General features: G+C 38.9%; 1 protein-coding gene across 2 annotated transcripts in view; it reads left to right on the forward strand.

Moving 5' to 3' along the window:
• Positions 1-24,183, forward strand: part of RNF32 (ring finger protein 32) — a 1,105,278-nt gene that overhangs the window by 397,914 nt on the left and 683,181 nt on the right. For both annotated transcript variants that reach the window (XM_044064786.1, XM_044064787.1), the window contains exon 4: positions 1,533-1,675. In XM_044064786.1, coding sequence (XP_043920721.1) covers positions 1,533-1,675 — 143 coding nt within the window. The remainder of the gene's footprint in view (positions 1-1,532; positions 1,676-24,183) is intronic.

Here is a 24,183-nt window from a genome sequence, read left to right on the forward strand (position 1 = left end):
CGCTGACTGTTCCACTGATACTCTGGCTGAGTTTAACAGCAAGGACACTGGAGAAAATGGCCTACAAAGAATGGAGGTGAGTGAGCAATTTCAGTTTATGCATCCCTGGAGAAGGATTAGCCTACATTCCACTTCAAAGAAATCTATTCCTTAGACCACAGACATTCATTCCATTAAATGTAAGAAGGGAAGATGTGGTGTTAATTGCTAGGAAGAGCATTCCTGTCTAGTAGATACTAGGGGTGCAGAGTAGAAGATTTTCATCTATGCCTGATAGCCAATGAGGAGAAGGAGATATTTATCTGTGTCAGACATCCAGCACTACATACGTTAAGAACAAAGATGAAATCTTCTGCCTCCTGACAAATGATAGCCCACAATCTGCCCTGTCACCTCTAAATAGTGTTGTCAGGTAACAGAAGTATGTGTGTGAAATATAGATGAATGGGTCAATGGAGAAAGAGATCTATGGTCAGAGACAGAGGGAGAAAGATCAATGAGGCAAAAAAGGCAATAAAAGTACAAAATGCTTGACTCATTTTTTTAATATATATTTTATTTGTATTAGATACTACATCCTAGAAGTATGCTCTATTGTTAGATGCCTTTTTGAACTGTATAATGAACCAAAACAAAACTGGGGTATGAGACATGAACTTTGTCAGTCCATGAGTTGAAAGTAAAAACTTGTATTTATCCTGAATCATCATATAGTGCTGACCTTTTTTTAACTTAAAGAGGTATATGAGTAAAAATCAGTGCATTGTCTATCAGACTTTGTTATGAGCCACTTTAATGAAATATGCAGAGACAAAGAAATGCTTTCTAAACCTTCAGTTTCATTATTAAATGGTACATATAGTAACAGTTACAGCACGGATTTGCTAAGTTAGGTCACATAATGTTTGTTAGATAAAAGCAAACACTTTTTGTTTATGTGGACAACTTCCTCCCTTGTCCAAGTTGGAAACTTGGCTGCTAAACCTCTGGGGTCTAAAATCTACTGTACATCAAGACACCATGGTTGATTCAATCTAGTTTGAAAGCTGAAAAAATATGAAAGAAAGGTACAATTTTATTCTGATATATTTAGAACTTATAATTTTTATGTAAAGTAAGCAGAGCATGGAGAGATTGTGGGAGTCCCTTTCTCTTTATTGTGCAGTCTTTTGATGGTTTCTGGGTTTCTATCTATGTGAGTTTTCCTTCATTATAATGCCTTATAAAGCTCTGGTGTTTAAAATATATAGATTTTGCTATGGTTGTTTTTGTAATGGATGCTCAGTTACAGGTTAATTAATTGATGTATTAATTTAGTGAAATCATTAATGGACTAAAGTAATGTTGAAAATAAAGCGTCTACAGATAAATGTAAGCACATTTTGAAATTTCTGATATAGAAGTAAATTACAGATTTTAATTCTTTACATTATATTTTATACCTATAACTAGAAGCAAAATTCAACATTAAAATATAAATTTTCTGTTTGTAAGAGATCTGGAAGTAATTTGAATTATATTTTACTTTTTAGCTCAAAAGCTTGGCTTGGTTGAAACTCCTGTGGCACCTCTTTCAACAGAAGAATGGGCAAAAGTGAAGAAAAGATCAGTGGAGCAGGGGGATTCTTCCCAACCTTGCGTGATTTGCAAAGAGGAATTTGGACTACAACAACAGGTATTCCTATTTCTTGAAAATTAGCAGTGCCTATGCTTTTAAGGCATAAATCATGTTTCATATTATTTAAAAATGTCGGGTTCCTTAATATAATTGTTGTGTTTTAAACATAATCATTATGCTTCTACTGTACTTTGATAATGCATTTGTTTCATAGATTGATTATTGCAGTATGGATACCCGATAAAACTTACAGTTGTTAAGAAACCTTTTATCTGATAGTTCTACTTCCATCTTTATAAGTTAAAAAATGAAACACCTCTTACTTATCCATCATATCATTGTAGATTGCTCAAGGTATTACATTGATATGATCCTAGGCAAAGTAGGTTTCATTTTTATGCATTAAATGTTGTTTTGTGCTTCGTTATTTTATGGGCATTCATTAATTTTTTATTGAATTTGTATATATGTAGACCAAATGAAACTTAAATTTTATTTGAGGTAAAAATAAAGGACACATCTTTGGGATGCAATAGGAAGCAAGAGCACCTGGCAAAGCTCATGTGAACAAACTCTGCACAAAAGACAGTCAGAAATTGAACTGAAGAAGCAAGCACTGAGACAATAATGCTATTTTGTGCCCCTAGCCATGTCAGTGAGTCAACGTCTCATTTTAAAAGCCCTGTGTTTTTCTGGACGAGGTTAATCCTCATTTGAATTTCTCCAACAAGAGATATGTAGAAATATTATTATCAAAAAAATAAAGTATACTTATAACTAACTGCTCATAGCAGAGTGTTGAAGGTATAGTAATCAGAGAAAATTATTAAAATGTGCTACTTGTAATTTCTGAAGAGCTTGCAATTCAAATTTCTTGCTTTGTTTTGCCTCTTGGGCAATGGAGGACATGTATTATGTGACTAATTCTGTTTCCAGGAATGATAATAGAACTAACCATTGTAAAACTAACAACAATAATCATGGCTTGAGTACAGCAGTGAGAACTCTTAGTGTAAGTGTCCAAGTACATAAAAAAGCAAACATGTATCGACATTTAACAATGATGCTTTTGTTACATCAATACTGCAGAAACAATTTCACCCTCTGGTGACATATTTCTGCAGGTGTAGTATGCCAATAAAATTTCAGATTCCAGCATCCTCTGTAATGAATTTGAAACTCAAGGTTTCAGATTTAAGCATCTATAGTGTGATATAGCATTCCTTAAAGCCAGTTTGCAGAGCAGGAGAGACACAAAGGGTCTGAGGATCTTTATGACTACTACAGACAATAATTATTCAAATGACCTTCTTGAGGCATAGCATAAAATTAATGAAAATGCAATTTTATCTTATTTAAAACTTCATATTGACTATCATACAAAATAGGACAATGGGCATACTGAAAGCATTGTGTCTCTCGACAACAGGTACTGTTATGACTCCGACATAATCCATGTTGGTGTGAATGACTTGAGACATACCTCTCTTGACTGTATGAAGAGAGACATGGCTGAGCTCTCGGACTATGTGTCTCAGGCAGGTATGACCCTAGCCTTAAGCAACATTTTATCTTCACCTAGGATGATACCTCAATACAAACAGAAAATGATTGACTTTAACAATTGGCTTAGTTTCTGGTGTCATTCTAAGGGGATCCAATATTTATCAGCCTGGGATGACATGCATGATCGACAGACCTCAATGCTTTGCCAAAGATGGTCTTCATCTGTCACCCCTGGGATTTTGTCTGCTGACTAAGGCTCTTGCCACCCCCTTAGTGCTTCTTTTTTTTTTTTTTTTTTTTTTTAAGGCATTGTCTCAAGGATAAAATTCTGGACATAAAAACTCCATCTAAAAACAACCTCAAGGTTATGCTGCTAAATGTTAGGAGTCTTAACATGAAACTGCACTCATTGGAAGCAGTCATCACCTTGGAAGACACATACATTTGTGCAGTCACAGAGACCTGGTTCAAGGCTGTGGAGAGCACCCCGGCCATACTGGGTTACACCTCCTTCCACACGTTCAGACCACAAACTGAAGGCATGAAAATTAAAGGAAGTGGTGTATCAATATTCTTTAATGATTAATACACCTTCATGTTGGTTAAACAGTATGATTCCCTGGAGATACTTCAAGCGCAATTAACTGTTGGTAGGACACCTGGTAGGCCCCCTCCATGAATCATGAAATGTCCATCAAGGTGCTGTTAGAACTAATAATGTACCCATGAATCTTTCAGTAAGTGAGATCTTTCCTCAAACCATGGTTTCAATTTTTTGTCAATGTAGGCTGTTAAAGGGAGAGTGTTTGAGTCAGGTGCTGTAACTATGGGTCTGTACTTTAGGTTTTCTACTCCTTTATGAAGCTTAGGTTTTCTTTATTACTTAGATATGTGAATACATCTGAGTCACTTCTGCCTTATAACAATAGTTCTTCCAGAAATAAGTCAGTTTTATACTAAGCAATGTTAATTTCATTTTTTGATACTGTAACATAGGTACTAGTGTCAAAGAGCAATTCATTGATTTACCATTACTGTCCCACCTCCTTTGTCTGGTCCCATGACCTTGATTGATTTGTCCTGTCTTAGAAAGTTAAGAATGTCCTGTTCTCCAAATGTGATGTTCTTATTCTTGTTGCATTTTTGATTCAATGATAACTTGTAAAATTCTCTAGAATATGTTTTTTTTTCAATGCTTGTATAGTCCCATTCATAGGAGGATTGAATAAACTTTTTTTTTTGAAAATTCCAGTGTTTGATGTAGTATTGTCCATTAAAATGACAAAACAAGCCATGGGCATTCAGAATCGCCAATTAGCTGAAACACCTGATGTTCATAAGGGTCATTTGCATTTATCCCATGTGCCTCTGATACAAGAGGTTTGGGAGGTCACTCAGTGGAAGTTCTAGCTTTGCTGGAGTTTTCATTTTGTTTTTACTGATTGGTTTTTCAGTGACCTTCTCATTTATTATCATTAGTTTTCTGGAAATATGTTACTAAGTTTAGTTTCCTGGTGTAAGTCTTTAAATGAATAAGAGAATCCACTGTGTTGTACTTTGGGGTCAGAATAATTTAAAACCTCTTGAAAATAATCTGAAATGGTCATGGAAAATATCAACATGGCTGTAATTGTGTATATTGTACTAATTCAGGGATGAGGTAAAGCCATCTTTGTGCTGAACAATTATCTGTTGGGACCCCTCCACCTTATGTTTTTGATTCTCTTCCTCCCTTCCCCCATCCATTCCTGAATCTGGACTGTACTGGAGGTTGAGAGTCCCTATTTAGATGATGTTCCTGGGGGTGGGGATACTGCTGGGGGTAGTGGTTGCATGCTGCGATCCTTTCCGATCTCATCTGATGCAGAATTGTGGGGTCAGAGTGGTGCAAATGACTAGAATGTTTGTCTTCTTCATGCGCTTGATAGTAATAATTAGTGTTTTCAGGAGAAGGGATGGAATTTGAATGTGGGTAGGCAGTGTTGTTCTTATATTCTTGCTGGTCCCTTGCAATTTTCTTATTTTTCCTAGCCACATTCTGTTTGCATTTGTTGTCAATACGTAAAAAAAAATGTTGTTAAACAGATTTTAATGTTCTGAAAACAGCAAGTCACTTTCAATAAAATTTTTAAAATCTCATCTTCTTTAAGTAAATTCTCAATAGTCATAGGTTCATAGGTAGGTACTAGGCTATTAGCCCTAGGGCCTATATAAGCCTAGCCAAAAAGGTACCTTGGCTTTCGCCACCCAAGAAAATTATTTTCCTGTTCCCCTGTCGAAAAGAGCCACAGAAGTGATCCGTGGGGTGAATTTCCTATTTCCCATCCAATCATCAAGATTTTTCTTGAAGAGTGCTAATGAGGAGCTCTGTTTGACATGGATAGGTAGTCTGTTCCAGAGTATGGGAAGTCTTTGGGACAGGAATCTATCCCTCCAGCATGTTCTGTTTATTGTGGTGACAAGGTTTGGGTCCCTAGAGCGTGTAGCTCAGAGGGATTGGGATTTCTTTAAGTGGAGCATGTCCAACAGCTCTGGGTATGACATAGCTTTGTATGTTAGGCAGAGATCGACTCTGAGTAGGCGATATGCGATGGAGTAAAGCTGGAGTTTTTTGAGACGGTCTGCGTAGGGCATCTGTTTGAGGCCAGTAGTTCTCTTTGTGAGGTATTTCTGTGGCCATTCCAGTTGTTGTAGATGTCTTGTGAGGTACATACCAAAAGGGGCGTTGTACTCTATAATGGGTCTAATGAGTGATGAGTAGAGGGGAACAATGACCTCTTTTTTTCTGGATAAGAAACCTTTTGTGATGAGGTGAGCCACGTAGAAGGATTTCCTGACCACTGTGGCAATGTGATTATCAAAGGAGAGACTACTGTCCACCTGTGTCCCAAGGTCTCTTATCACACTTTCAGCATTAAGTAGACTACCACTTGTGTGGTAGTTTATGGGTACAGAGTTTTTACCAAATGGGATGACAATACACTTTTTGGCATTGAGCTTCAGGCAATGGCTTTAACACCAGGCATCTGTCTCAGTGAGGCCCTTTTGTAGTATGTCCACATCGTTGGGAATTTCGATTATGGCTCCTAGTTTGCAGTCATCTGCAAACTTTGTTAGCCAAAGACCTTCTGTGTTAGCCTGTACTTCAAAGAAGTAGATACCAAACAGGAGAGGACCCAGGACTGAACCCTGTGGTACTCCACTTGTCACTGGTCTGAAGTCGGATTTGGAGTCTGCTACTTTCAGAGTGTGGGTTCTGTCCATGAGCCAGTTGACAATCCATCTTGTGACATAGGGATTTATACCTAGTTTAGTGAGCTTATCTATAATTCCAGAGTGGGGGGATGGTGTCAAAAGCCTTGGCGAGATCTAGATAAGCTGTGTGAACCACCTTACCCTCATCTATGGCTTTGGTGACTGCTTCAAAGAAGTCAATCAGGTTTAGGAGACAAGCTCTGCCTTTTACAAAACCGAACTGGGTAGGGTCCAGAGTTTGGAGATTACCAATGTCTTTGTTTATGAGTTTGATGATGATACTTTCCATGGCCTTGCAGACCAGGCTCGTCAGGCTAATGGGGCGGAAGTTCCCGGGGTTTGTCATGGCTCCCCCTTTGTGGAGTGGGATAACCATCGCGGTGCGCCATTCAGTGGGCACAAAGCCTGAGGTGAGGCTATGATTGAACATGGTACTTAGGTAGGGTGCCAGTTCATTGTGTAGTTCATGTAGAACACAGCCTGGGATATTGTCAGGTCCCATGGATGCTGTGTTCTTGGCTTTGGAGAGTGTGTTTTTTACCTGTGTAGCCATGGTTATAGGAACTTTGCATTCTTCCTGTATAGAGATGGGCTCTCTAGGGGGTGAGAGGGGGGTAAAGTTAGCATTGAACCTATCTGCCAGGATGTTCGCAATATCACTTGGTTCTGTATATTTAGTGCCATTGTGCTGTAACTCAGAGCAGATTTGAGTGTTGCCATTGAGATTCTTGACATAGCTATAGAATGCTTTGTGGATGTCTTTAGAGTCAGTGGCAATTTTGTTTTCGTAACTAGCTTTGGAGGATTTTATGAGGGATCTCAGCTTCTTACTGAGGTTGACCAGGGAGTTCCTCCAGTCATGGGATTTTACTCTTTTTTTGCAACAGTTTCTTTCTTCTGTTGTAGAGTTTGTTTATGGCAGAGGACCACCAGATTGGCTTCCTTTTTTTGGAGGATAGCATCTTGGGTCTATTAAGGATAGCATGATCCATGCACTCGTGTAAGTGCTTATAAAGTGCATTTGTGTAGGATTCAGCAGTTGTACCTCTATTGTCCATCTGCATGGGTGTCATGAAGTTTGCCACTTCTGTCTTTAGAAGTGTGAAGTTGGCTTTGGAGAAGTTTTTTACAGTGGTTTCCCTAATTGGGGGTGGGGGCGGGATGTGGATGTCTAGGGTGATTAGCTTGTGGTCGGATCTGACCAACGAGGAATTGACCTCTGGTGTGGAACACCGGTTACCCATGTTGGTAATGACCAGGTCTAGAATAGTGCTGCCCCTGGTGGGGGTGTGAATAAGTTGATCCAAGGCATTGGAATTTATGTATTCCAGAAAACGTTGAGCAAAAGAGTTGGTACAGGAGTAACTTTCCCAGTTAATGGTGGGGTAGTTGAACTTGCCCATTATTAGGGTGTTGGGTTGTACCCTAATACTTTCCAGTGTATCAAGAAATGAGGAGTGGGAATCCTGGGGCATGGTGGGGGGGTCTGTAGAAAGCTACAATTTGGATTGCGGTCTTGCCCAGAGTTAGTTGCACTTGGATAATCTCGGATGGATTATGCTGTGCAACTAGCCTGCAGGTGTGGATATCCTTAATGAATATGGACACGCCTCCACCTTTAGTGCTTCGTTCCAGGTTAGGTGGCCGAAAGGTGTGGTATGAATTATAGCCTGGTAATGCAGGGGTGCTCTCTGGAGCTTTGAACCAGTTCTCTGTCACTGCACAGATGTCGATGTTCTCCATTTTAAGGAGTGCCTCGAGTGAGTGCATTTTGAGGTTTAGACTTCTAGCATTTAGTAGCATTACCCTCAGATTTTGCTTGCTTGTACCTGTTACGGTGGTGAATTTGTGATTTGAACCTTGCCTAAAAAAGGCACTATAGGGGTGGCAAGAGCCTTAGCCAGTATCCGGAATCCCAAGGGCGACAGGTGCAGGCCATCTCTTTCAAAGCATCGTGGTCTGTCAATCATGTCATCCCAGGCAGACAAATACTGGAGCCCCTTAGAATGACACCAGAAGCTTAGCCAATTGTTGAAGTCAATCATTTTGTCCTTGTACTGTGGTATCATTCTGGGTGATGGCAGGATGCTACTCAGGGCTAGGGTCATACCTGCCTGGGCTACAAGATCGGAGAGCTGCTCCATGTCTCTTTTTATGTAGTCCAGGGAGGTACGTCTCAGGTCATTCACACCAACATGGACAATGACAGTGTCATATTTGTACTTCTTCTGGAGTGACCTGAGTGCGTGCGTTATGTGGCAGATCCTGGCACCTGACAGGCAGCTGACAGTAACTTTCTCCTTGTTTAGCCTGGTGAGTGGAACATCAGTGTGCCTGACTATAGAGTCACCTGTGACTAGAGTGTTGGGTAAGTTGTTATGCCTTATGGGCTGTGGTTGAGTGGCACACTGAGTTTGTGGGCTATGTGTCATTTGGGTTGTGTTGGGAGGTGGAGTTTGCTTGTGTTTCTGCTTTGGAGGTCCCTGATGCTTGGGCAGGATTTTATTGAGAGCTTCCGTGAATGTAGGTGTGTGTTTTGTGTTTCTATGTGTGTGTTTTGGTGGTGTAGGTTTTGAGGGAGTATGTGATGAGTGTGGTGTTGTGCAAGTGTTTACCTTCTCCTCTTGACTGTCTAGTCCAGTCTTGGGTGAAGAGAGCTTTGCTTCCAGTTTGGGTATATAATTGTATCTCTCACAGTTTGTAGTGTTGGGTGGTAGGATGAGAGGGTTGTCTGTGTACATGAGGCAATTGCTGCATTGCCCCAAGATGCCCAGATTCATCAGATAGACAGAAGTCACTCAGAGCTGACCCTTAGACATGCCTGGATAGATGCTTATTTATTAAGTACTAAAAACTGCTTTCCTCTAGACAAGTGAGGAAAGTTGAGTGTGTAGTAATTTGCAGTTTATTTAGTGCTTACAACGAGTTCTGAACAAGTGCTGAGTTCAAAGAAACAGATTTGAGTGCTGAAACTAGAAAACTGGCTAGTTCTAAGAAACAAAATTAAGCTAGAAGGCTTCCCTCCAACACAGAAAGGCTTGGGGGCTCAAAAGCCTACAAACAGTCTAGACCACTTACAGGAAAGGCAGGAAACAAGCCTAAATTTTTTTTTCTTTCCCAGATGCTCTCTTTGTACACAGTAGGAGTGTCTGAAATCAGAATATGATCTCACTGCACTCAGTTGAGTGAACAAATGAGATGGGCCCAGAAGGAGTATCCAAACACAAATTTACAAGAGCCGGGCAGTTTCAAAGCCACCAAGATTAACACCAAAACAAAATCAGGGAAGGTGGGTGGGGGAACTAACTGAAAAAACAGAGTCAAAACTTTCAGTTCAGTTAATATTCAATGCAACACAAATAAATCAATTAAAATGCTGTATTATTTGGAAATAAAAGTGTGAATACTATACAGATACTATGTTTAATCATTAGACCAATAAGTCTAAATCAAAATGGTTAAAAGTAGTAATAAAGTCTTTAAACATAAAGTCATTCTTACTCAGCCCATTAAGAAACTTGTATAGTCAGAGTCCTTAGGGAACAATTCCCAGTCTACTGCATTCCGAAAGATAAGCATTGTCCACCTGCAAGTTTTTAATCTTCTGCAGCTTTTTTCAAGCAGGTAAATTTGTTTTTTACGAGTGCCGTTATAGACTTGACCATTAGTCACCTGTCCATTTTGTTCTCTGATACAATGGTTGTGGTCAAAATTAAAAGATTGATTTAATCAAGCCTCAAAATTAAAATTAACGTCTTGTTCTGGTACAGTACCATTATGATTCAAAAAAGAAACAGTACCTGTTGCAATGTTGTCTTGCCCCCATTCTATTGTTCCAAGTAGGTAGTTAAGATTTTGTGTTTGAGGGTGAATCTATTGTAAACAATTGGTGATTCCTTCAAATAAATCTTGGCTTGGTTTAAAATAGTTCACCAGATCTTTCCATCGAAGTACCAGCTCATTCCAGTACGATGTTTGCTAGCCCCAAACCAGTGTCCACTTGTTGAGCAGACCCATTCATGCATCTTTGAGCAGTCGGTGAAATAAGTTCAACTAGGAGTGTGAGTTTCTGCCTCATGGTATCTATATCCGACACCAGTCTGTTAAAATCCATTATGTTAACAGGAGTGGATTCCATGCATACACCAGGCAATTTCCTTTGCTAGAAGGCACTGTGTAGAAAAACTAAAACTGAAAAAGAATAGTGGACGGAGTAAAAGACTAGTAACCAAATATAAACGCTGTCAACTCCTGAGGGAGACCAAAATGACTGGAGATAAATCCACCGAGTGTAAAAAAACAAAAAACAAAATGAGCAGTGAAAGCCTTATGCACCATAAGAAATAATGCATGATCTGATGTCAATTTTCATTCATTCCTCAGCCATTGGGTTTGGATCCAAACCCCAGATCTGACTCGGCCGTTTCTATAGCTTGTTGCCAGCTGAAGCTCTCAAGCTCCTCCCTACCCATAATGCACCAACCCCTAACATACCTCAGATCTCATTTGCCAGTTTTAGACATGATCAGCTTTGCTGCTGAGCATATTTAAAATATAAGTGCTATTTTGATAATTTCTTTCTGTTTTTCTGTACCTGCATATACCTAGTGTATTTCTCTTATACCATTGCTGGTATTTTTCCTTAAGCTTTAAGAGTTTATTTTACTTATAGATTTTCCTTTTACACATTGGTGTATTCTTAAGTAACTTTGTCCAAGTCCACCAAGTACGAATAAGATGCATGTCTCAAAAAAATGACTAAAAGACCAAAAAGCCAGCACTCAATTGTCAGCAAGATAAGTTTAATCATTTGTATTTCATACCCAAATAGGGGTGAAATAAGCAAACCGGTTTCGGCTGCAAAGCTTTCTTCAGTGCAATACCCACATAGTTTCAAATCCCCCCTTTTTTTCCTTTTTTGTCCTCCTTACCCCTTTAAAAAAGACTCTCTCTTTTTCTTGCTACCTTTTAGATTATTCAATGATGTCTGAGAAAGATTTTAAAAAGTGCAAAAAGATGTGTCCATAAGCTACCTTATTCTGATGTCTACTGCTTAAGCCAAGAACACTGTAACGTGCATTGTAACATTTGTCAAAGTTTTAATCTGCAAGCTGTAGTGGATCAGAAAAACAAATTAATGTTAAAGGGTCTACTGACAACATCTTTTGGAAGCCATACTTGGGGGTCATCCCCCTAAAGTAGCTTCCGGGGACACTCCAAAAAGTCCCCGAAAAATTCAGGTTCTTCAACTCCTTTGTCATTGGAGCCTCCACTCAAAAAATCCAAGATGGATCTGAAGCCGTCCAGCTGCTAGATCTCCTCAGCATCTCCTAAAATGTCTTTGGATCAGAGTACTCCAGATCCGAAGGTTCTTTCTGGGTTCTAATATTCTCCAACTGTAGATCCATTTCCTTCTAGGGTCCCATCTCCCTTCCTTGAGAGACGGTGATCCAAGTTGCTATGCATCTGTGCCGTCACTGAGACATGGTTGAAAGCCGAGGAGAGCACACCAACAGTGCAAGTTTATAATGCCTTCCACACATTTATACCAGCTACTTCACAGGTAGGGACTAAAGGTGGAAGTGTCTCTATTTACATCAAAAATAAGTATACTTCAAGGCTGGTCAAACAGGACAATACACTTCAGCTGCTCCATGTTCAAATCCACCACAGGCAAAATCTAATACCACTTCCTGGGAAAGCTATAGGTCCCCCTCTATGACCCAGGAAACCCTTACCATGTTTTTAAACTTATTAGAAACACTAACCATCCAACCTAATACCATATTCATGGGTGAGTTTAATTACCCTTCTCCTAAATGGGTATCCTATATGACACTACCATACAGACACAGAGATTCCTGGATTTTGTAAACACAAACTCCCCGGACCAGATAGTCAGTAGACAAACCAGAGGTGCAACCATACTGGATATTGTTCTAACTAACATGGGAGAATGCTGCACACCCCCTACTGTAATGTCTTCCCTGGTAAGGTCAGACCACAAAATGGCCTCCTTTTGAAGCAGAAATAAAACCTGGACCCCCAGCTAAACCTGGAAATGCAGAAACTATTCTAAGGCTAACCTTCTGCTATTAAGTGATAACCTGTCAGCATTTCTAGCCCCCATAAACCCTGAAAACACAGCTACCTATGAAGAACTGTTCACAGAAACCCTGTGCAAGCATGTTACTAATGGCATAGAGGCAACTGTACCCATCAGGAAGAAGTACTGAACTAACTTGTCACCACTATTAACCACACAACCAAAAGGCTGTAACAGAATATTTGATATAATTTTAGCTATTAACTGTCAACCCTTTTTTTGGTTAAACATGTCAACAGCGCTTATTTATTTACTCACTTTCAACCTAGTAATGTGCCTCTTAGTAATTGAATGTATACTTCTATACTCATTTATTCATTTATTGAAAACACAGTATATATATGAGTGTTGAATAAACACATTTTGGTTATATATGGGTACATTTAACATAATGTTAAATGTCTATTCAGTGGTGCAGGAGAACAAAAGTCTTATGTCTAGCCCTTTATTTTATTTTATTCATTCTTCATCAATCAACACATGCATTTAACCTGATAAATGTTTAATTAGTAATTAACAATGTAGGATATATATAGTAAGAACAGTGAATGGTTACTTGATTCTGAAGAAGTCTCTGGTGTTGGAGATGAAAGCGATAAATCATTCATTTCGTTTTATTTTCTTTTTGAGTGTTTAAAGTGTTTATTTTACTTTTTGCTTTTGGAATAAATTCTATCAATCAACTGGTGTGAGATCGAGTTTTTGTATCACTAGCACAGAGTGATACAAGGGAAAAATGACAGCCTTTATTGTATTTGGAACTACTACGTTTTTTATGGTAACTTGTCACCACTTTGACCTGGCCAATGCCTTCGATACTACTCCTCACTCAACTCAAGTATAATAGATAAACTCTCTCAACTAGACATCAATCTATATGTTACTAGATGGGTAGCAAACTGGCTCACTGATAGAACCCACTTAGTCAAAACAGGGGAAGCCACCTCAAGTAGTAGACCCATAACAAACGGTGTACCCCAGGCAGTGGCGGATCCAGGCATTTGCAGAAGGGGAGGCCGCAGTCTGGTTAGTTGACTACCGGGGTAGAAGCAAGAAAGTAGTTACACATGATTTTGCTGTGGATGGGGTAGCAGAAAAAAGTAATTCCTGTGCAGCACACAGCACATCTATTTTCAATGCATGCCTGGAAAAGATTTGTTGACCATACCAACTCACATTCTCCTTCCATGGCATAGTGGGTATATGGACTGTTATAAACTTGTAAAGAATCCCACTGAAGGTGGAAACAACCACAGTGAAATCTACTTTGTTATTATGAAACATAAAATATATACCACAGACACGTTTGTATAAATTAGTAAAAGCGTCATTTAATTGATGTACCAAATAACTAAACTCATAAAACTTTCCTTAGCTGACCATTATGATTTTGTATTTTTTCTCTGGGTTTAAGCACAACTAATTTTCTTTAACAAAAGTCCTACTGCACCTTCTCTCCTTTCAACAAATTCTGGAGTGAGTGAAGGAGGGGGAGGCATTGCTGGTCTCCAGGAGTTCAAAAATGCCATTGTTGGTTGTCTTCTTTCTCAAGTCAAAGTTCAATGAAACTTGAATTCATTTTAGTTCAATGTTTTCCAAGTTCATGGCCATCTGAATTTGAGTAATTTCTTCTTCCAATACATGTTCTTTGACAGTGAACTTCTGTCCTGTTGAACTTTCACTTAGCTTGGATTGCAGTCACCCCAACTTCAGCACTGGGGAAATAGCTCTAATTTGGAGAATGCAGTACTTTCTACAAGTGTTTTATAATTTGAATAGTCTCTGTAGCAGTTACCATTTTTGGGACTTGAATATAAGCTGACATTTTCCCAATACAATTGCCGCTGCCTTGTTTTCCACAGCTGCTGACAACTTAAATGCAGCAGTGTTACATTATCATTTTACCAGATTTTAAACAATTCAGCTGATAGTTCAGCCTTATTAACAAAGCTTTCTGTGTCCATTTAGCTTCATTGTTCAGGATGTTTGGCTGTAGTTAGAGAACACATTATTGTACATGTTAGTGATGTTGGTGTCCTGGTTAACTTAATATATTGTCTTTGGAGCAACTGAGTTCTGCAGTGGTACTACTCTGATTGAATTCTGTGATCTTCCCTTCTGTTTGTCAGGTTTTCTCCATTTTTTTCTTCAGTCATGTCCATTTCTATCTGGAAGTTTCCCTTAATACAACTCATGTTCCTGAACATATCTGTTCACCTTTTGTTGTCTTGCATTTATTTGCATTGCTCATTTATACATCCCTCCTGAAGTTGTCTTGCTATCAGCTATCAAACTCTGCATTAGTTTTACATAATGTACCCTTCTCTTATTATCTTTAGAGATCCTTTTTTCCTCAGCCACTTCTAAAGCCTTCACAGACAGTCATTTTGTCTTCTTAATCTTTTTTCTATTTAGAATTAATTTTTGCCACTTCCTGGGTAATATTTTAAACGTCTGTCCATAGTTCATGTACTCTGTCCAGCATGCCGAATCCCTGACTACTGGTACTTCTCTTACTTTCTATGCTGCCTGTGGAGTAGAGGACCACTGTGATGGTAGTGCTCTGACTGACTACTGGTGCTTCTTACTTTCTATGTTGCCTGGGGAGTAGATGACTTCTGTGATGGTAGTACTGACTTCTCTGATGGTACTTCTATGAATTTATATGTTGCCTGTGGAGTGGATGACTTCTATGATGATATAGCTCTGACTACTGGTACTTCTCTTACTTTCTATGCTGCCTGTGGAGTAGATTACTTCTGTGATGGTAGTACTCTGACTTCTCTGATGGGCCTGTGGAGTGGATGACTTATGATGGTAGAGCTCTGATTGACTATGTTGCCTGTGAAGTACATTACTGGTATTTATCTTACTTTCTATGTTGCCTGGGGAGTAGATGACTTCTGTGATGGTAGTACTCTGACTTCTCTGATGGTATGTCCATGAATTTCTATGTTGCCTGTGGAGTGGATGACTTCTATGATAGTAGAGCTCTGACTGACTACTGGTACTTCTCTTTCTATGCTGCCTGTGGAGTAGAGGACTTCTGTGATGGTAGTGCTCTGACTTAATTAATAGTCTGATTTAGTCAATATGTTATACCATCTAAAGATATGTAGAAAACTATACATGACAAGAGAGCAAGTCAGTCTAGCAAATGTTTTGTGAGTGTAACACTAAGCATTTTGTGATGGCCTCTATGTTCCCATACTGTACTGTAGTATATGTCACAAGCTTCGTCATACCACTGTTCAATTCTTAATTAAGTGGATTAATAAGTAGCATTCTTCTCAGATGTCTTTCTGCAAATAAATTGATTACTGAGGAGTAGTCTATCAGGATGTCCCTATGCATGAACAGCAACACTAAACTGTTAAGGCGCTCTTGTCCCATGATACTCCGGAGTTCAGACTTTATCAGTTTTAAGGCTGAATTAGCCCTCTCTACTCCAGCAGTTGTGACTGGAGTGAGCAAGAGTGTATTTAATACAAAGGAAATGTTTGGGAACATTTTGACATTTGTTTGCGAATAGGTCTGCTTCAAATCATTTGGCAGTGCAGAATTGTCTGATAAAGCTTTCCATGTTCTTTTCCACAGTCTGATCTGTTGGTGGAATGTTGTTGGTGAAGGCAAGTCAAAAAAAATTTTAAGTGAACTCTGTCTATCTAATGTTAAGCTGTTCAAGTTTGATTGAATTAGTAAGAGTCCTTGAATAGCTGTTGATGCCATTGTAGTTAGTCTGGACAGTTCATGAATGAAGTGATCCAGAAAGAGAATAAAAATTGCTCTTCGTCAGTACTCTTCTGAAGTCTCTCCAGCAACATTGTTCCTCATAGTCTGTTTGCTGCAGACACGTGGAAGGGGTAATTCAGTATTACTGCAGAAGCTCCCCATTTCTGACATATCTCTGAAGATATTCCTAAACTCATTCTCAATGTTTGCACGAACAGCCTGCAGCTCATGAAGCACACAGCTGACATGTTCATATGCATACAGTATGTCTTGTGATGATCCTTGCAGAAGTTTGCTAAGGGGCTTAGTAAAGCCAAACAAGAACCTTGCTGACTGGAAGGAAACAATAAAGCAAGACTTAGTAATTGAACAGTAAAGTCCACTGGCATCTGTCAAAGTTTTTCCATCCCAATGTGGCCCTCTGTTATTCATAATATTGTCTAAACAGTGAATGAGTGTTTCATACATATGATAGAAGTCATCAAAGGCTGTATGTCTCTCCACCCATCTGGTCTCACACAGCAACTTAAGCTTTTATTTTTCTATAGGATTTTTGCCACTTGCCTTTTGCTGTAAATTTATGTACTGCACTGATTCCTCTAGACATCTTTGCCTTTTTGGGGAGTATTTGAAAAAAAAAACAACTTCCTTCACTATATTTAACATTATTCATACTTCTGGACATGGCAAGCCTTTGAAAGTACAAGTTTCAACTGGTGACTAGCACAATGGAAAAAAAATAGCATGTGGTACTTTTTCTTGAAACAAAGCTGCGCAGCCTTTCTGTGCTGCAGCCATGTTTCCAGCACCTTCGTAGCCTTGAGCTTTGCAGTGCTCAAGATTGAACGTTAACATTGTTAGGCATGTCACCAACTTATTGCAGATCTCCTCTCCGGTCACAGATTCACAGGCAATAAGCTCTATGAATCTCTCCACAGGATGGCCATTCTTCACATATCGTAGTACTGTTCCCAGTTGCTTATATCTGCAATTTCATCTGCTTGGATGGAATAAAAGGGTCCAAGAGGCTGTTGTTTAATATCCTTGATTATCTGCTGTTGAATGTATTCTTTAATACAGTCTAGCAATTCATTCTGCACTGTTTTTGAGATATATGTTGCATTCTTTTGGCATGTCTGCAAGTGGGCTTCTAACTCTCTGTCACCAGCATCAATTCGGAAATCGACTAGAGATCTGAAATTTCCTTTGTTGGTAGTACAGACAGATGTGTAGTCATCTCTATGTCCATGAAGTACTATCCCTTGCCTTCCACAATACTCCAGACACTTTATAATAGAGGTTAGTAGAGCTCTGTTTTTGGCCACATGCAGCTGCGAAGCATTTGAAAGTGCAAAGTCCACTCTTTGACTTGGATTGTCACTTGTGATTCGGAAAGCATGTAATTTTGCTTCAGATTTCTTGTGGTAATCTAATTCTGAATGTCGCTTGCTTCCAGTTACAGTATGGCTGCTCAATGAATAACTTTGCACATTCTGTCTGTGTTGATGTTAGAAATAACACACAGGCTAAACAATACAGCCCATCTTGTTTCACTGAATATGCCAGAAAATTAAACTGGTCTAGCCATGACAGTTGACATTGGCGAAGGCAGCTTCCTGATTTTCTTCTTTTGTCTGTGAAGGCTTTGAGTGGAAAACAAAAACCGTCATGTGGTTTGTGATGATTTATGACAATGACTTTCTCCTTATCTGCAGTATTAGTACATGTGATGTACTCACTAATATCTGTCAGTGAACACTTTGTGGCACCGACTTCATCCAAATGCTTCTTACTAACTGCACTAACAGTACTTCTCTCACTTTCTATGAGATCTCTTAAGCTGCTGACTTCTGTGACAGTACTATTTTCACTGACTTCTCTGATGGCACTACATTCATTTACTATGTCTTCTGTGTCAGACACACATTATTCAAAAAAACAAAAACAAATATCAAGAGGAAGATAACTTCTGTAACAGTACAACAAATACAACTACATTTGCCTCCATTGAATAGCGTACTGTTACACACAAAAAAAGGTTCACTAACTAAATAAAAATAGGGAAAGACTATACACTTGATGCCTGCAAACCCACAAAAGAAATGCAAAGTGTACATGGATTATTAAGGTGTTCCATCTCACTGATGAGCTCCTGCCTTCATATATGACTTTTAGCACATGACACATGAGCCCCCAAGCCTTTCTGTGTTGGAGGGAAGCATTCTAGCTTACCAGTGGGAGTGGTAAGCACTAGGTAGCCTATCTACCACAGGATCTAGGTACAGATTCTTAGTTTTAGCACTTGAATTTGCTTATTCGTGCTCAACACTTGTTTAGAGCTTGTTGTTAGCACTAAATAAGCTACAAATTACTACTGCACTCAACCTTCCTCTTTACCTAGAGGAAAACAGTTTTTGTACTTACTTTCCTCACTTGCTTAGAGAAAAACAGCTCTTATACTCACTTTCCTCACTTGTCTAGAGGAAAGTAGTTTTTTATTCAGTCATGTCCAAGGATCAGCTCCAAGTGTTCTCTCCTGTCTATCTGATGAATCTGGGCATCTTGAGGCAATATAGCAATTGCCTCATGTACACAGACAACCCACTCCTCCTACCACCCAACACCACAACCTGTGAGAGATGCACTTATCTAGCCACACTGGAGGTAAAGCTCTCTCCAACCAAGACTGCACTTGACAGTCAAGAGGACAGGGTAAACACTTGCACCACACCACACTCATCGCATAGTCCATCTAAACCTACACCACCAAAATCCACACACAGAAATACAAAAACATTCACAGAGGCTCTCATCATCCAGATGGGGGAGTCACTGGAACACAAATCTATCCCTCCAACAAGTTCTATTAATGTCACAGACCAGGTTGAGACCTTGTGTGTGGGTTGTGTGAGTGAAGTTTGACTTATGGATATGCAGCAACTCCATCAAGGCTTGTATGCCACGTAGGTCACCTCTGAGCAGTCTGTAGAGGGACAGGGCTTTTAGCCTATCTGTATAGGATAGGTGCTTTAGATCCTGGATTTTCCTGATCAGGAAACTATGTGGTCTCTCCAACTGTTGCATGTGCTTAGCAAGGTGAATGCCGAAGGGGGCATTGTACTCAATAATGGGTCTGATAAGGGAGGGGTACAGGGATGTTATGATCTCCTTGCTCCTGGATGAAATACCCTTATTTATGAGGTGGGCCATGTAAAAGCCTTCCATACAGCGGAGGCAACATGGAGGGCAAAAGTCAGGTTGCTATCGACCTGGGTGCCCAAGTCCCTCACGACTGACTGCATGCTTAGTACATTGTAATTAAAGTGATAATTAATGGGGACACCATTTTCCCCAAAGGGGATAATGATGTATTTCTTGGCATTCAGTTTGAAGCCATGCTTCTGGCACCAGTCATTAATTTAGTTAAGGCCCTCTTGGAGAATGTTAACATCACTAGGAGAATTTATGACAGTGCCCAGCTTGCAGTCATCTGCAAACTTGGTCAGCCACAGATCACTGGTTTTGGCTTGGACCTCAGAAAGTATATCCCAAACAGTAGAGGCCCCAAGACTGATCCCTGGGGTCCAACACTTGTTACTGGTCTACTATTAGAGGTGGCTTCCCTTATTTTGACTGAGTGGGTTCTATCAGTGAGCCAGTTAGCTGCCCATTTGGTAACATATGGGTTGCTGTCTAGCCAGGAGAGGTTATCTATTGTGTCAAAGTGAGGAATAGTGTTGAAGGCTTTGGCTAGGCCAAGGTAGGCAGTGTGCACTGTTTTGCCCTCATCCATGGCTTTAGTGACTGTTTCGAAGAAGGTGACCAAGTTTAACAGGCATGATCTCCCTTTGACAAAACAGATTCTTATTTGACCATTACATTTTGGCATTTCAGGTACTGCTCTACAACAAATATCCTGCTTTACTCAAACTCCTTACACAACATGATCACATGCAACATTTTTTACTTTCAAGAATTCCACCAAATTCAGGGAAAAGTACACCCAAAGTCTACCTTGTAGCCAGCTGGAATAAACTCCCTCATGAAATTTGCCAGACAATCTTCAGCAATTTAAATAAGCTCTCACAAATATTGCAAATATAACACGATTACTCTGCAATGCACCTGAATAAGAACTGCTCTAAATAGTCTTCCAATACGCTTACCTTCTACCAAACTAAGCAACAATTAAATGTTTTAACATTCCATTTAAGTGCGTTCTCTAAACACTTCATAGTAATCAAATGTAGTATTTCTCACAATTAATGGTTTGTATTTCCTCATTGATTATTCACTGTATAGAAACTACAGTTTTCTGTGATGTGTATTTATAATTTGAGATTTGGTATCCTATATATTTAATTTTCTGCTCTGTACAATATATTATATAACAAATTCTCAGGTTTATTGGTAGATAATAGCATACCAGCCAATTATCTTCTCCTGAATTCAGATACCTGGCTAACCTCCCTCCCCAGTTCCCTCTCTCCTTGGGGCCACTGTATCTTGGGGGGAGTATCCTGAAGATGTAACCTATCAAGGATAGAAGACCCCTTGGCCATCTAAGCTACAACTTCCCACAACTGAAGTTGAGGAGCACATAAATTGGGGGACTGTTACACTATGGCTATCTGGGGTTCTCTTTAAGCTCTACATCCCTACTAATGTACTAGTTTGTCACCTAAATGGGCATGGAACAACACTGCAAAGTAAATCCCTCTAGCCCTTTTCCTGTTCAGCTCATCATGGCCTGGTTATCATTCCAAGCTGTTTTTTGCACTATCGACTTTACATTTTCTTTTAGCTTCTTTTGTTTAGGGTTCTCTGCTTGGCCACACAGCCAGTGGACTCCATTTCTTAGATTTCACCCCTCCCCCCTGATGTAGATTCTCTACATAAATATCCTATGCCTAAAAGAACCAACTTTAAAGTGCCAACACAAGAAGGGGTCTAATGGTCGTCAAAGGGTTAGCGATGGAAGCAAGAAAAACTCCATCAAATGGGACTAAAACACTGTACTGATAATAACCCATAAACAATGCATATAATTTAACTAATAAAAGAAAGCCAGCAATACATATAATTAACAATATTCCATTACATTAAATGCAAACTGATATCAGGTGCAATGAAAGCTGAAATGAAAACTGAAGCACACCCTCCAAAATCAGTAATTTCGATGACTAAATGTTGCCAGAAATATCTGTACTCAGACATAATGCTGCTGTAATGCCAAAAATCAAGCATTACTGAGCATTCTTAACAAATAACTAAATATCACTGCATTATAAATTTATATGAATATGTGCTTTTTGATATAACAATGTCTTAATAATTATATGCATTACATAAATGACTTTATGACTACAAATGTAAAATAGGAGGAACAGTATTCTATCTCGGGTTGTTCATGAACCAAACCAGCCTTACTTATGCGACTCTTTTAGAAAAGAACATCAAACTCCATTAGGATACGCTGACTGAAAATAGCCCACTATAAAAATGTCCATTAAAGCAAGGGCTTATTATATACAGGAACATGCTACCAAAATAAAACAAATTATTTATATCAGCTAATGTCTTAGTCTTACTATATACATCACTACAATTCATTAAACATCCACACACAATAAATTGCTGAGAGAGCATATACTATTTTGCTGTTAATAAATTGAATTTTATCCAGAGCTTACATATCAAGAACTTTATTTAAATCGAAAAAAAAAAACTGAGCGTCTGAGTGTGAAATCCGACCTTACATTTACTACAGTGCAGACACACACATGATTCAGAGTCTTGCGATAATAAATAAAGTTAACTCATTTTCATTATAAAGTTAGCCTTATAATAAGGCTGCTTAGATATTAAACACTTAGCCAAACCTACATAAGTTTTTATGCGAATTGTATTGTCCCATATTTAAAACCTTTGCTTCTTTTGCTATGATATTTAATGCTCATGACTGACAGGTATGTACCAGACAACAAGGATCAGTAGATGGCAAGACACCAAAGGAAATAAAGGTGCCGCATACCGTCTTCCACATGGTCAGCTGCTATTTAGCATAACTACATTGCATTTTAGGCGCACCTCCTTTTCATGTAACTGTTTTAAAATAAAGGGAATAGTTATCATGATCTTTCAAGTGACACCTTAAAAAGACTCAGCGGCGCCAACTATGTCCAACAGCACCATGTCCATGTTCTTCTCAACTGGCAGTCACTTCCATAATTTATCTTGATTTCTACCTTGCCAGTACAAGAAAGAAGCTCTTAAACTTCTCAGAATCTGGACAGCCACACAACTTACTGCAGACATAAATAAATGAAAATTTGCAAAATAAATAAAAAACTAGCTGTTGGGTTTGTTGGATGGTATCACATACCTGCCTGTGAACTGACAGTGTCTGCAGACCATGTCAAAAGAAGAATTTTCCAAATGCACACAGAGAAACAACTGCCGAGGCCCTATGTCACGTTTTTTTTTCTTTACACGCGATCGGGGCTCATAATGTTTTGAAGAATCCAGCAGAGTTCCCTCAGAATTACTTTAACCAAATATAACCAAACTTGGTACAATCGGTTCCAAACTTAGCTCTTTTGTACAGAAAGTTGTTGAGTGACAAGTTGCATTTCAGTCTTGCGCTAATGGGTATCTTAGCGGCTTCTCATTGGTCGCAAGTACAGAGCTTTGACCAATTGAAACAGAGAAAATTGCACCCAAGCAAAACCTTGCATATTGACAGTAATATATACAATAATCGGACAATCGTAAAGTAAATCATTCAGTGCCGCTGGTATCATTTGTAAATTTCCTCAAAAATGTTAGGTAAATTGAAAAAGGGTTAGAAATTATACCAGCACTGAATAACTTCATCCTAAATGACTCTGTACTGTACCCTAAAGACACTGATCGTGTCCTTTAATTGCTGTAGTATATAATGTATGTAGCTGGCAGAGCTGACATATGTGTCTGTTTAAACAATTGGGTAGTAACTACTGCACTTTGTACACAGCATACTTAAAAAGACAAGCTTACTCATCTGAAATAAAAGTCACCCTTTTATATTGTAGAGAATAATGATAAAAAGCAGATTATTTGAGTTTCGGACTTCATATCCTCAAAAAAATGCATGTGAACACAAATTAAAGACTGCTGGCAAGCTTAGTTCAGTTATTTAATAAGGTGTGTACCTTTAACTCTTGTTTTGGAGCAATTAATCAGTAAACAAATGTTACTGCTGAAGGAGATGTAGTAGTTAAGAGAGATTAATTCATCTGAGTCTATTTTTAAAGATTTTAAGCGCAGGTACTAGGCAGTGGTTATAAGCAGAAGAGGACTTTAAAACATGAATTGATGAGGACACCCCAATATAATCTCTGCTTTTAATTCATTATGATATTCAGGTAGAGTATCCCACTGTTACTTCCATACCACTTAAGATACTCTTGTTACACTCTTAGGATTGCCACCACCTTTCCAAAGCACAACGAGGTACTTTTTACCCAAACGCAAGATTTTGCAGGACAAACCATAAGCAGCGTACACAACTTCACTTTTCCAAGTTTATATTATATATACATATAATTTCAGGACACTTGCCATTTTTCTTTTTCTTTCTTTTTTCGTAGGATGCATCTACTCAAATTGGGATTTGTCCTGCATAAAGAGGGACAGGAGATAACACTAACACTTTACTTTGAAGCAAATGTGCAGAAAATACCGCAGAGCTATTCAGGACAAAACACATAGGTCTCAACCTTCTGTGGAACCCCACCTCTCCCAATGTGGAACAAATTGGCAAAACATGGAACACATATTAACATCTTCAACTAGGAGGCTCACAGAATGTTAAACTATGCCATTTTTTACTTATAAAGAGTGATTTTGATTAATACAAGTCTGTGTTATTTAACGTGGATTAACTGGTTACAAAACACACTTGAATGTGTGATATGCCCTTTCA

The sequence above is a fragment of the Protopterus annectens genome, chromosome 3.part0, assembly GCF_019279795.1.
Source record: "Protopterus annectens isolate FY-2018-M chromosome 3.part0, PAN1.0, whole genome shotgun sequence".
NCBI lineage: Eukaryota > Metazoa > Chordata > Ceratodontiformes > Protopteridae > Protopterus > Protopterus annectens.